The sequence below is a fragment of the Lissotriton helveticus genome, chromosome 7, assembly GCF_964261635.1.
Source record: "Lissotriton helveticus chromosome 7, aLisHel1.1, whole genome shotgun sequence".
Lineage (NCBI taxonomy): Eukaryota > Metazoa > Chordata > Amphibia > Caudata > Salamandridae > Lissotriton > Lissotriton helveticus.
Window position 1 is genome coordinate 34050382 of NC_136068.1, and position 14341 is coordinate 34064722.

General features: G+C 49.9%; 1 protein-coding gene across 3 annotated transcripts in view; it reads right to left on the reverse strand.

Annotated features, from left to right (window-relative positions):
• MEGF8 (multiple EGF like domains 8) overlaps nucleotides 1–14341 on the reverse strand; it is a 298122-nt gene that overhangs the window by 36553 nt on the left and 247228 nt on the right. For all 3 annotated transcript variants that reach the window (XM_078651316.1, XM_078651317.1, XM_078651315.1), the window contains exons 33-35: nucleotides 13724–13955; nucleotides 10770–10899; nucleotides 9067–9277 (exon numbers count right to left, since the gene is read on the reverse strand). In XM_078651316.1, the coding sequence (XP_078507442.1) occupies nucleotides 9067–9277; nucleotides 10770–10899; nucleotides 13724–13955 (573 nt within the window). The remainder of the gene's footprint in view (nucleotides 1–9066; nucleotides 9278–10769; nucleotides 10900–13723; nucleotides 13956–14341) is intronic.

Below are 14341 nucleotides of genomic sequence, written 5' to 3' on the forward strand. Positions count from 1 at the left end.
AATCAACAGAGCACCACTGATGAACATGCAGCATCGAGGAGACTGAAGTGAATCAACAGAGCTCAGAGCACCACTGATGAACATGCAGCATCGAGGAGGCGGAAGTGAATCAACAGAGCTCAGAGCACCACTGATGAGCATGCAGCATCGAGGAGGCTGAAGTGAATCAACAGAGCTCAGAGCACCACTGATGAGCATGCAGCATCGAGGAGGCGGAAGTAAATCGACAGAGCTCAGAGCACCACTGATGAGCATGCAGCATCGAGGAGACTGAAGTGAATCAACAGAGCTCAGAGCACCACTGATGAGCATGCAGCATCGAGGAGACTGAAGTGAATCAACAGAGCTCAGAGCACCACTGATGAGCATGCAGCATCGAGGAGGCTGGAGTGAATCAACAGAGCTCAGAGCACCACTGATGAGCATGCAGCATCGAGGAGACTGAAGTGAATCAACAGAGCTCAGAGCACCACTGATGAGCATGCAGCATCGAGGAGACTGAAGTGAATCAACAGAGCTCAGAGCACCACTGATGAACATGCAGCATCGAGGAGGCGGAAGTGAATCAACAGAGCTCAGAGCACCACTGATGAGCATGCAGCATCGAGGAGACTGAAGTGAATCAACAGAGCTCAGAGCACCACTGATGAGCATGCAGCATCGAGGAGACTGAAGTAAATCAACAGAGCTCAGAGCACCACTGATGAACATGCAGCATCGAGGAAACTGAAGTAAATCAACAGAGCTCAGAGCACCACTGATGAACATGCAGCATCGAGGAGACTGAAGTGAATCAACAGAGCTCAGAGCACCACTGATGAGCATGCAGCATCGAGGAGGCTGAAGTGAATCAACAGAGCTCAGAGCACCACTGATGAACATGCAGCATCGAGGAGGCGGAAGTAAATCGACAGAGCTCAGAGCACCACTGATGAACATGCAGCATCGAGGAGACTGAAGTAAATCGACAGAGCTCAGAACACCACTGATGAGCAAGCAGCATCGAAGAGACTGAAGTGAATCGACAGAGCTCAGAGCACCACTGATGAACATGCAGCATCGAGGAGGCGGAAGTAAATCGACAGAGCTCAGAGCACCACTGATGAGCATGCAGCATCGAGGAGACTGAAGTGAATCAACAGAGCTCAGAGCACCACTGATGAGCATGCAGCATCGAGGAGGCGGAAGTGAATCAACAGAGCTCAGAGCACCACTGATGAGCATGCAGCATCGAGGAGGCGGAAGTGAATCAACAGAGCTCCACTGATGAGCATGCAGCATCGAGGAGGCGGAAGTGAATCAACAGAGCTCAGAGCACCACTGATGAGCATGCAGCATCGAGGAGACTGAAGTGAATCAACAGAGCTCAGAGCACCACTGATGAGCATGCAGCATCGAGGAGACTGAAGTGAATCAACAGAGCTCAGAGCACCACTGATGAGCATGCAGCATCGAGGAGGCGGAAGTGAATCAACAGAGCTCAGAGCACCACTGATGAGCATGCAGCATCGAGGAGGCTGAAGTGAATCAACAGAGCTCAGAGCACCACTGATGAGCATGCAGCATCGAGGAGACTGAAGTGAATCAACAGAGCTCAGAGCACCACTGATGAACATGCAGCATCGAGGAGACTGAAGTGAATCAACAGAGCTCAGAGCACCACTGATGAGCATGCAGCATCGAGGAGACTGAAGTGAATCAACAGAGCTCAGAGCACCACTGATGAGCATGCAGCATCGAGGAGACTGAAGTGAATCAACAGAGCTCAGAGCACCACTGATGAGCATGCAGCATCGAGGAGGCTGAAGTGAATCAACAGAGCTCAGAGCACCACTGATGAACATGCAGCATCGAGGAGGCGGAAGTAAATCGACAGAGCTCAGAGCACCACTGATGAACATGCAGCATCGAGGAGACTGAAGTAAATCGACAGAGCTCAGAACACCACTGATGAGCAAGCAGCATCGAAGAGACTGAAGTGAATCGACAGAGCTCAGAGCACCACTGATGAACATGCAGCATCGAGGAGGCGGAAGTGAATCAACAGAGCTCAGAGCACCACTGATGAGCATGCAGCATCGAGGAGGCGGAAGTGAATCACCAGAGCTCAGAGCACCACTGATGAGCATGCAGCATCGAGGAGACTGAAGTGAATCAACAGAGCTCAGAGCACCACTGATGAGCATGCAGCATCGAGGAGACTGAAGTGAATCAACAGAGCTCAGAGCACCACTGATGAGCATGCAGCATCGAGGAGGCGGAAGTGAATCAACAGAGCTCAGAGCACCACTGATGAGCATGCAGCATCGAGGAGGCTGAAGTGAATCAACCGAGCTCAGAGCACCACTGATGAGCATGCAGCATCGAGGAGACTGAAGTGAATCAACAGAGCTCAGAGCACCACTGATGAACATGCAGCATCGAGGAGACTGAAGTGAATCAACAGAGCTCAGAGCACCACTGATGAGCATGCAGCATCGAGGAGACTGAAGTGAATCAACAGAGCTCAGAGCACCACTGATGAGCATGCAGCATCGAGGAGGCGGAAGTGAATCACCAGAGCTCAGAGCACCACTGATGAACATGCAGCATCGAGGAGACTGAAGTGAATCGACAGAGCTCAGAGCACCACTGATGAGCATGCAGCATCGAGGAGACTGAAGTGAATCGACAGAGCTCAGAGCACCACTGATGAGCATGCAGCATCGTGGAGGCGGAAGTAAATCGACAGAGCTCAGAGCACCACTGATGAGCATGCAGCATCGAGGAGGCTGAAGTGAATCAACAGAGCTCAGAGCACCACTGATGAACATGCAGCATCGAGGAGGCGGAAGTGAATCGACAGAGCTCAGAGCACCACTGATGAGCATGCAGCATCGAGGAGGCGGAAGTAAATCAACAGAGCTCAGAGCACCACTGATGAACATGCAGCATCGAGGAGACTGAAGTGAATCAACAGAGCTCAGAGCACCACTGATGAACATGCAGCATCGAGGAGACTGAAGTGAATCGACAGAGCTCAGAGCACCACTGATGAGCATGCAGCATCGAGGAGACTGAAGTGAATCGACAGAGCTCAGAGCACCACTGATGAACATGCAGCATCGAGGAGACTGAAGTGAATCAACAGAGCACCACTGATGACCATGCAGCATCGAGGAGGCGGAAGTGAATCAACAGAGCTCAGAGCACCACTGATGAGCATGCAGCATCGAGGAGGCTGAAGTGAATCAACAGAGCTCAGAGCACCACTGATGAGCATGCAGCATCGAGGAGGCGGAAGTAAATCGACAGAGCTCAGAGCACCACTGATGAGCATGCAGCATCGAGGAGACTGAAGTGAATCAACAGAGCTCAGAGCACCACTGATGAACATGCAGCATCGAGGAGACTGAAGTGAATCAACAGAGCTCAGAGCACCACTGATGAGCATGCAGCATCGAGGAGACTGAAGTGAATCAACAGAGCTCAGAGCACCACTGATGAGCATGCAGCATCGAGGAGGCGGAAGTGAATCACCAGAGCTCAGAGCACCACTGATGAACATGCAGCATCGAGGAGACTGAAGTGAATCGACAGAGCTCAGAGCACCACTGATGAGCATGCAGCATCGAGGAGACTGAAGTGAATCGACAGAGCTCAGAGCACCACTGATGAGCATGCAGCATCGAGGAGGCGGAAGTAAATCGACAGAGCTCAGAGCACCACTGATGAGCATGCAGCATCGAGGAGGCTGAAGTGAATCAACAGAGCTCAGAGCACCACTGATGAACATGCAGCATCGAGGAGGCGGAAGTGAATCGACAGAGCTCAGAGCACCACTGATGAGCATGCAGCATCGAGGAGGCGGAAGTAAATCAACAGAGCTCAGAGCACCACTGATGAACATGCAGCATCGAGGAGACTGAAGTGAATCAACAGAGCTCAGAGCACCACTGATGAACATGCAGCATCGAGGAGACTGAAGTGAATCGACAGAGCTCAGAGCACCACTGATGAACATGCAGCATCGAGGAGACTGAAGTGAATCAACAGAGCACCACTGATGACCATGCAGCATCGAGGAGGCGGAAGTGAATCAACAGAGCTCAGAGCACCACTGATGAGCATGCAGCATCGAGGAGGCTGAAGTGAATCGACAGAGCTCAGAGCACCACTGATGAGCATGCAGCATCGAGGAGGCGGAAGTGAATCGACAGAGCTCAGAGCACCACTGATGAGCATGCAGCATCAAAGAGGCGGAAGTGAATCGACAGAGCTCAGAGCACCACTGATGAACATGCAGCATCGAGGAGACTGAAGTGAATCAACAGAGCTCAGAGCACCACTGATGAGCATGCAGCATCGAGGAGACTGAAGTGAATCAACAGAGCTCAGAGCACCACTGATGAGCATGCAGCATCGAGGAGGCGGAAGTGAATCAACAGAGCTCAGAGCACCACTGATGAACATGCAGCATCGAGGAGACTGAAGTGAATCAACAGAGCTCAGAGCACCACTGATGAGCATGCAGCATCGAGGAGGCGGAAGTGAATCAACAGAGCTCAGAGCACCACTGATGAACATGCAGCATCGAGGAGACTGAAGTGAATCAACAGAGCTCAGAGCACCACTGATGAGCATGCAGCATCGAGGAGACTGAAGTGAATCAACAGAGCTCAGAGCACCACTGATGAACATGCAGCATCGAGGAGACTGAAGTGAATCAACAGAGCACCACTGATGACCATGCAGCATCGAGGAGGCGGAAGTGAATCAACAGAGCTCAGAGCACCACTGATGAGCATGCAGCATCGAGGAGGCTGAAGTGAATCAACAGAGCTCAGAGCACCACTGATGAGCATGCAGCATCGAGGAGGCGGAAGTAAATCGACAGAGCTCAGAGCACCACTGATGAGCATGCAGCATCGAGGAGGCTGAAGTGAATCAACAGAGCTCAGAGCACCACTGATGAGCATGCAGCATCGAGGAGGCTGAAGTGAATCAACAGAGCTCAGAGCACCACTGATGAACATGCAGCATCGAGGAGGCGGAAGTAAATCAACAGAGCTCAGAGCACCACTGATGAGCATGCAGCATCGAGGAGACTGAAGTGAATCAACAGAGCTCAGAGCACCACTGATGAACATGCAGCATCGAGGAGGCGGAAGTAAATCGACAGAGCTCAGAGCACCACTGATGAGCATGCAGCATCGAGGAGGCTGAAGTGAATCAACAGAGCTCAGAGCACCACTGATGAGCATGCAGCATCGAGGAGACTGAAGTAAATCGACAGAGCTCAGAGCACCACTGATGAGCAAGCAGCATCGAAGAGACTGAAGGAAATCAAGAAAGCTCAGACGACCATGACAAGCACAAAAGCATTCAGCCAACACAAGCAAGTTAAAGGCAGCACAATGGAAAGCTCTGACCTACGCCCCCAGGCTGTGTGGAGGTGTTAAGAAGATAGCAGGTTGCAGAACAGGACAGTCAAGAAGCTCAGGGGCAAACTGTGCTCAAACAGGAGTATTCTGCTCTGAACTCGCTCAGAAGGTGTGGGCACATGGTGTTCACACTGAACACCATTAACACTTAGACTGAGAGGGAAATAGGGTACTTTTTAAGGTTGGGATGTGCAAAGAGGACAAGGAACCTCACACGGATGCCTCAGGTCAAGATGATCGGCTCCGTTAAGAATGTGACTTGATGACAGAGATGGAGCTCTGGTGGGTCAAAGGGAAAAGCTTCTCACCCCTTGTAACAATAGTTGTTGGGGCCCTGGGACCGTGAGGTTACGCAGTCCTATCCTGTGAATTAGAGTTGGCACCATAATACTACTGCACTCCTCTTTACAGCCCTTGACTTCCTCCAGGTGGCTGGGTCAAGGCTTACTGTAGAAGGGGGAGGCGTTCTGAGATGCACAACACAGAGCACAATAGTAGTGTCTGTGGCAATGTTTTAGGATCTGCCCCCATAGAAGGAGCGACGAAAGGAGCCTCGTGAGGGTTGAAACTGTAATGCTCCCATAGATTTTGCAGTGTCTGTCTTTTTTCATTTTTTCTAGAGTTGTGTCCACAGCTGGGTCAAACAGGTGCTCTTGATCGAACAGCGGATTTAAAATAGTTGTTTGCACCTCCTGTTTAAACCCTGAAATGCGTAACCATACATGTCTGCGGAGTAAGACACTGGTGTTAATGGATCTAGATGAGGTGTCTGCTGCTTTTAGAGCACATTTGATGGATACCTTTGTAATTAACTTGCCATCCTGGACCAGATCGTTGGCTTCGGCCTTGTACTGGTCAGGTAAGTGTTGGAGAAGATTTTCAAGCTCATCGTAGTGAGCCCTATCATATCTGGCAAGTAGTGCTTGCGCGTTAGCTATCCTCCAGTGATTGGCTGCTTGGGAGGCAACTCGTTTACCTGATGCCTCCAGTAATGTAGATTTCTTGTCTGGGGGTGGTGCATCACCAGAGGTTTGGGAATTTGCACGTTTTCTTACATTGGACACTACTAAAGAATCTAAGGGAAGTTGTCCTTTGATGTATACTGGATCTTTAGGGGAAGACTTATATTTTTTATCAATCTGGGGATTCAGAATTCTGGTTCTGACAGGGTCTTTAAATATGTCTGGTGCATGTTTAATGACACCCTTGAGCATTGGCAATGTGTGTATTGCTTTTTGTGATTGGGCAAAAGTGTCCAGTAGGAAGTCTTCTTCCATGGGGTCGGAATGCAGTTCCACGCCATGATATTGCACAGCTCTATTAATGAGCTGTCTAAATCCTATACGATCATCTGGGGGGATGGCTTAGATGGGTATGGGTCTGCATCAGGAAGGTCTAGAGGATCTGTGGGATCATCGTAATCGCCCCATGTGGTGGGGTAGTGTTGTCTTCATCAGGGTCATCTCAGGCATCCTTACTGAGTCCACCCCATTCCCTAAATCATCCTCATCCTGTGGGGGTAAGGGTGAGCATGGAGAAATTCTAGTAGAGGGTATAGGAGAGTTGATAGGAGACAAAGGTTTAGTAGGAAGGATAGGAGAAAAGGGTCTTCTGGGTAAAGATGCAAAGTCTCTCTTCTTTACAGGTACCTCAGGTGTGGGTGAGGAATCAGATGTCCTCTTTGTTGGAAGACTGACAATATGGCCTGTTTTAGGGTCCATATGTAATGTTTTTTGTTTTGGATCGATAGGATCTGGCAGAAACAGTTCTTCCTGGTTGTCTTCTTTCGGTGCCGATTTTTTTTATTCCCAACGTTGCTTTGATTTGGTTTCTATGGCTGTTGGAAGAGCTTTGTGCGTCTTTGGTTTCGAAATCAGAGCCGAGTCTGAACTTTTCCTGGGATCTGGAGATTTTTGGTGCTTTTCCAGTCCCGAGGTTTTGTGGTGTTTCGGTGTCGAAGCGTTCGGTGTCTAGGCCTTTTTGGGAGTAATGGAGATGTGTATCCCCGATTTCGGTACTGAACGTGCTCTCTGGGTACTGGTATGCACGTCCTCCGTCCCGAGCTGCCGGAAGGCTTTTCTTTCATTTTCGGTGCCGGGCTCGGAGGCAGGGCTTCAGAAATTTCTTTCGGTCTCGACTAAAGTCAATAAGTTTTGACTGGAGCCTTCTGTTTTTCGGGTGGGGCAGGGGCAGGGATATTTGTACTCACTCGTTGCCCGGGAGTGATGTGGTCATCGGAGTCGACGTCGTCCGCTTCAGAGACAATCTCGAGCTCTTCCAAATCCTCTGCCTCTGGAACGTCGGGCCTTCATCGAAAAGGTCTACTGGCACCAGTGCAGCCTGTTGCGCCATAACTTGTCGTCGAGCCAGGCGATCACGGATGGTTTGCTCTGGTGTTAGACAAAGATTGCAGATCTTGTGGTAGTCACTGTGTGGAAATTTAGCTCCACGCTGGGGCATTTTTTTTTAATGGAGCCCTTTCCATTAGCCGTAGGCCCAAATGGCGCAGATAGGCCCAGCGGCCCACATCGACGACCGGAATCGAGGATTTCGGAGTTAGAGCATCAAAAGGCACGCAAACGAAACAATACAGTCGAGTGTGATCGGTTGCACGTCGAAAGAGGTTTGGAAATACTGTACCGAACCGGAGCGCAACAAGTCACATCCGAAACCGATGGCGGAAAAAAACAACAATCTGAGGATGGAGTCGATGCCCATATGCACTATCGTCCAAGGGAGGAGTCACCTATCTCGTGACCACAAAGACTTCTTCCAAGACAACAACAAATTGCAAACATCCGAGCCCAACACCAGATGCCGATCTATGCACAAGTATGTATTCTGCAGCTCAAATGCTTCGAATACAACTTTTCCAGGACAGGCTTTGTTCCCGGCCTCGTGAGAGCAAAAAGCTCAGACCCTTTGAGGTCAGAAACTTGCCACGAAAGACAGGCTGGCAGGAACTAGTCAGCCAACACATCAGAGGCTAGTAGGTTTTCAGGGAGCCCCTCTAAGGTGCCCTTCGGGTGCTTGTATTAATAAATCGATCACTAGAATCAGTTTGGTTTATTAATATGAGATGTTTGACCCTAAACATCCCTGTCTTCAGTGAAGCCATCATGTAGCTGGGGAACTCGGTTTTTGGTGTGGAGCACATGTTCTAAAATGACTTCCCTGTTCACTTGCACTGGTCTGACCAGCACCGGGGCATATATGCTCATGCAGGCATGCCTTCACATGTAATATAAAATATAGCTGTCTATGAAGTCCAGGCTGGAAGTTGTGCTTATTTCAAGATAATACATTTGGGAGATTTGTATATAGATAAAGGATGCTATCATGAGTGATCGATGGTGCAGGGCGAGTGCCTGATGAGGTATGGGGGAGTTGTTATGGGTGAGAGATGGTGGCAGGGTGCACGGGATATTGGTTTACGATGGATGAGAGATGTGCCCTTAGTGGGGATCATGACTTCAGGATGAGTGACCTGCAGAGTTTCTGGGTAGTGAAAGACATGGATGCGTGTCAGCAGCAAGGAGCAGAAGGAGAGATGCTGACATGGTGAGTAAGAGATGGTGACTGGGTGAGGAGACAGTGTGGTAGGGTTCAAGGGGACGGTGGTAAGGTGGGGATGGTCACTCACCTGTGCGCTTGAACTGCCGAGTCCACATGCACTTCCCGGACGCGGTGCACTTGGGGCAGTCTGAGGCCTCACACGAGATCTCAGAGCAGTTGCTGGCCACAAAGATCTCACGCTGGTTGATGCGACAGTCATTCTCAGAGGTACAGCTCCCCTCGCTGCCAATGCAGGCTCCCTCAGGGCAGTTTGTGCACCATTTGCAGTGAGATGCGCCCTGCAGACATGAGGCAGTGAGAACAGTGAGCGATGTTCCAAGGATGAACCCAAATAAAAACTGCACTCGCACTCCACGGTAAGTGGTACCACTGCATCGAAACACACCCACCGCGGTCTAATGCAGAGGGGCCCAGGGCTTAGCAAACAACAGGGCTCGATGCCTTCCTTAGAACATACTAGTACATTATGATACGCAACAAGAGCATAGCAGGGTGGATACAGGGAAGGCATGTGCGCCCTCAGTGGAACCGCCTCATCCCTCCCACCCTACCTGAACCCAAGCACGCTCACCAGCTGCTGAGAACTGCGCTAAAAGGAACATCAGCGAATACCTTGCTGGGGACATGAGGCAAATGTGTGTAAAAGGAGACTGACGTATGTGAACAAAGTCACCTTACAAGAAGCCAGTCACTCCACTCCACTCCACTCCACTCCACTCCACTCCACTCCACTCCACTCCACTCCACTCCACTCCACTCCACTCCACTCCACTCCACTCCACTCCACTCCACTCCACTCCACTCCACTCCACTCCACTCCACTCCACTCCACTCCACTCCACTCCACTCCACTCCACTCCACTCCACTCCACTCCACTCCACTCCACTCCACTCCACTCCACTCCACTCCACTCCACTCCACTCCACTCCACTCCACTCCACTCCACTCCACTCCACGGCTCTTCAACCTCTTATATTCAACCACACTAACTGACTAGCATGTTAAACATAGCAACATACACGATTTTGCTTTGAAATCAATGAACGTGACTTCACAGTCTACATTCCAGTAGCCACAGCCTTGGCAGCATCAGGATTTCTCCGCGCCCTAACCAGGGAAGCAGTGTCAGAACCCTTCATAATTCCTCTCTGTCCCTCCCCGTCCTGCCAGAATGAATATTACTCTATAAATCCCCACTGAAATAGTCGGATTCTTCTGCTAACAGTACATTCAATACTAATCATTTCTAGTTGCTTAGAATAATTCTAATTTGAAAACATTCAGAAAATGTAGGTGAACATACAACTGCCTTACACACAAAGAGCAGCAAAACTGCTGGGAGAGGTACTGGCTGTAGGAGTGGTTTGCTTTCCACAGTGCGCTTACGCAATCCCACGCAGTTACTCTATCGAGCAGGACTGTGGGCTTCCTGACGTTAACTGGCCAATACTGCTGTCCACGTCACCTCTTCCTGGAGTAATAAACAAGGTCCTCGAAATGTGATGCCCTCAATCTATTCTCTGTGGTGCCTCCTGCTGTGCAGTACACAGCTGGTAACCTACACTGCTCCCCACACATCCTATATCTGGGAGCTCCTGCTCTGCCCTATCACTCTCCCTCCCACAAAACCTCCTGGAGAGAGGGGCAGAATCTGAGGGCGCCAAGACCAGTGTCAGCAGAAGACTTCTGCCACCACCCACCATCCGACTCTCCAGCGTTTCATGTTAACATCTCACATCTGCTGCAGGAATCGTGTGCTGGTCACTCACCTGTCCAAGGGCCACCGCTGAGGCTCGGGGGTGACGAGCCAGGCACTCACTGCAGGTTCTCAGTCGTCGGCACTCCTCGGCTGACCTCGGCAAAGGAAAACACGAGGCTCTGACCGCTGAGCAGCCCATCCTGGGAAGGACAAAGACATATGTCAAACAACATGGAAGGACCAAAAGCAGAATAGCAAGCAACGTCTATCACCCCAAAGTTCAACCTCCCCTATCAAACCCCAGCACCAATGGAACACCCGTGAAGGGTGTCAGGAATCGGGGGTCCTAGTGCAAGCTGGGGAAAGCCAATCCTCTGCAGACTCCAGCCCTGCTTTACGGCTGTAGTGGAGCACTTTCTGATATACATGAAGTATTGGCATCCGTAACCGTCCACCTGCCAGGTAAGAACTGAACATTCCCTACATGCAGATTTCATAATGCATCAAGCTGAACTACGGAGACTACGTACTCAACGGGGTGGGCCTCCGACACCACTCCACAGGGATCAGGTCTAGAGTTGGTCCTGTTCTCCATTTAGGTCACCTCAATCGGTGAAGGTCCTTCCTCTCTTGATTTCTCAGACTATTTCTCCACCGGCTAAAAACAAATCTGCTCTGGATCCATTTTCACTCCCGGCCGCCAATCAGACATTGTTTGGTCATCAGAGTCCCCAGGTTCACCTCTTCTAAGAGGGTAATCTCTATTTCTCCTCTTCCTCTACTGCTGACAGCTCCAATCTCTATCGCCCTCCTGACAGCAAGACCTTTCCCATCCTCAGCTAGGCATCCTGGCGTACATTTACCACGTTGCCAGGCCATGAACATACGGAAATACAACCATGCCTTCAATTTCATGCTGCTAAAGCACTCATTAATTCCCTGGCACTTTGCAAGAGAGTCTTTTGGAACAGTTGGCTAGAGGGCCTCCCTCCTTATTCCTTTACCCCAACACACAAGGAGATTAACTTTGCACCCGAAGCCTGATTCAAGTTGCCCAGATGCACTCATCTCATCCTTTCATCATAGAGCGGGGATGCTGTCCGCTTAAAACAGGGCCGTATACAATCCGCAGACTATTGTGTCCAAAGTGGTTAATCGTACTTTACGCACACTCAACCACTGACAACCTTCTGCACCCCCTCCAGAACCTAAACTACTCTCCCCTAAACCCGCTCGCCTGTGAGCGGCCACTGGAGTCCGGTCTCTTCATCCGCGAGGCAAATATCACAGGAACACCTAAGCCTTTTGCCATCCTTGAATGCCCCTTTCTTAGTGACTTTACTACCACTCTAAAGAGACATCTCGTGAAACTGGAAAGGAAAAATGATGCACATCCTAAGTAAAATGCATCAAGTGCACCTTAAGGATGTACCATATAGCATGTTTCGTTTTGCTAATTTTCTTTGTAAACTCACCATCTGCGTACAAATGCTTCATTCAACTTCTCTGGTTTATTTTGTCAAGCATATTCCAGCTCATGCATCCCCCACAAACACGCCAGATCTGACTGCAGAGCATAGTAGCCCTTCAACACTCCCACCGCAAATGTGACATCTCTTCACCCCCTCCACGCTCCTGCATCAGGTCAGCACCAACCCCTTCCACTCGCATCCGTCACCACAACGCTGCTGTCCGTGACACAGAAAACTCACATACGGGGAACAAACTAATGCCACCGCCTCCACTTCCTTCTACATCATAAGAACAATAAAGAAAATCCTCCCGTATCTCACGATACACAACAAAAAACAGCTGTGACAGCATACTCATGTCTAAACTGGACTACTCAATGGTCTTTTCTTAAATATGCAGCAGCAACACAAATAGCCTGCGGGTTGTTCCAAATGCGGCAGTACGCATACTGACAGGCATTCCCAAACACCAGTCTGTTAGACAGGAACTACGTAACCTCCACTGACTACCTGTCAGGCAGAGGACCATTTTTATTTTTTTAAATATTTTTTTAATATTTCTTTTTATTAATACAAAGCATTACAAGCGAGTGCACAGAACAGAGGTTAAACATTCCACATCCCATTTCACATATGAATCATACCTGGGGGGGATGGGAAAAGAAAAGACAGGGGGCAAAATATTTTAACATACAAGGGTCACGGGGATGTTTTTATATCCAGGCTAGAGTCAGCAGGCGGTACACAGATCTCCCCCCTGTATCGATTCCACAATCCCCAAACAGAAGCCCATTTACGAGGACGGCCTCTGGCCAGATAGACGTCTTCTCCCGGAACATACACCAGTCCATGTTCTCTTTCCATTCCTCAAGCGTGGGCGATCTCTTGGATCCCCACTGCTGCGCTATATTTCGTTTCGCTATCATTGCTCCCAAAGTGGCCCACCTGGGCTGTGCTGTGCCCAGATCCGTAGGTTCCCAGATATTAAGGAGACATCTCCTAGCCTCCGGCTGCACCGTGACCCCCAATACCTCTCTCATAACATCATGTATCAATCTCCAATAACCCACCATATAACGAGAGAGGACCATTTTTAAGGTTGTGTGCCTTACCCGCAAAGCACCCCACAACAGAGGTCCAGAGTCCCTCTGGAAAGGATTCAAATGGTATCTTCCAGCCAGACAGTGGAGATCCCTTAAAGCAACAAATGTGTACGATTCCCCAACTCAGAGTTTCCTCTTGGAAAAAATGAGACTTTTCCTTTAAATATTAATTCTCCATGCTCTTCAGGAAGGCCCTGAAAAGCTGGCTTTTTAACAACCAAGACTAACCATCCCTTTTCCCATTGAACTGTGAAGACCATTGGAAGCAGCGCCAAGACACCTCCGGCTATACGTGCGCTATATAATTATTTATAACATAACATAACACGCCTGGGCCTTGAGCAGCTTCACACTGCTTCGATCGCACACTCACACTCAGGGTCCCACACATACTTCTTATTCTGCACACACACACGCAACATGTCCAGCTGCTCATAGGCAGCTCTTACCTCTCTGCCACGTCTGCTGAAACGCAGCCTGTCCTGCACCAGACGCAGCTTCCCACAGAGTTGTTACAACTGGTCTGGCTGTCGAAGACCAGGCAGGGGTCCGAGGGCAGCGAGAGGGTCAGCATGCGTCCGAGAGCGACCCCGTTGAAGCCGCCTGAGATGTAGAGGCGGCTGCCTACTGCTGCCACCGCATGGGCGATGGACTCGTTCATGGGCTCCCCGATCACAGAGTCTGATCAGGAAGGAAAAGACAAAATTAATTATTAAACCATTCAACAGATGACAGGGGGCCTGGACCGGCACATCAGAGCAAGAGGCAAAGAAGCACAACTACAGCAACAAGAAACAGCAGACTGGCACATGTGCCATAGCCGGGGCACAAGCCCTATAAAAACAAGTGGTGGCACTGACCAAGTAAGACAACATGCAAATGACCCCATGACGTCACGACGTAGCGCTATAAAAGAAATAAAATGGTGCTATTTAAATTATTTGTGTAAATACTGGCACAGACTAACCCATCTGACAGCCTTACAGTGTCTGCATTTATAATCATGGACAGAACAAAGGCAAAAGCTGCCTCTCTCAAGTACCTGTGAAGAGAAGGCAAGCAGTGTG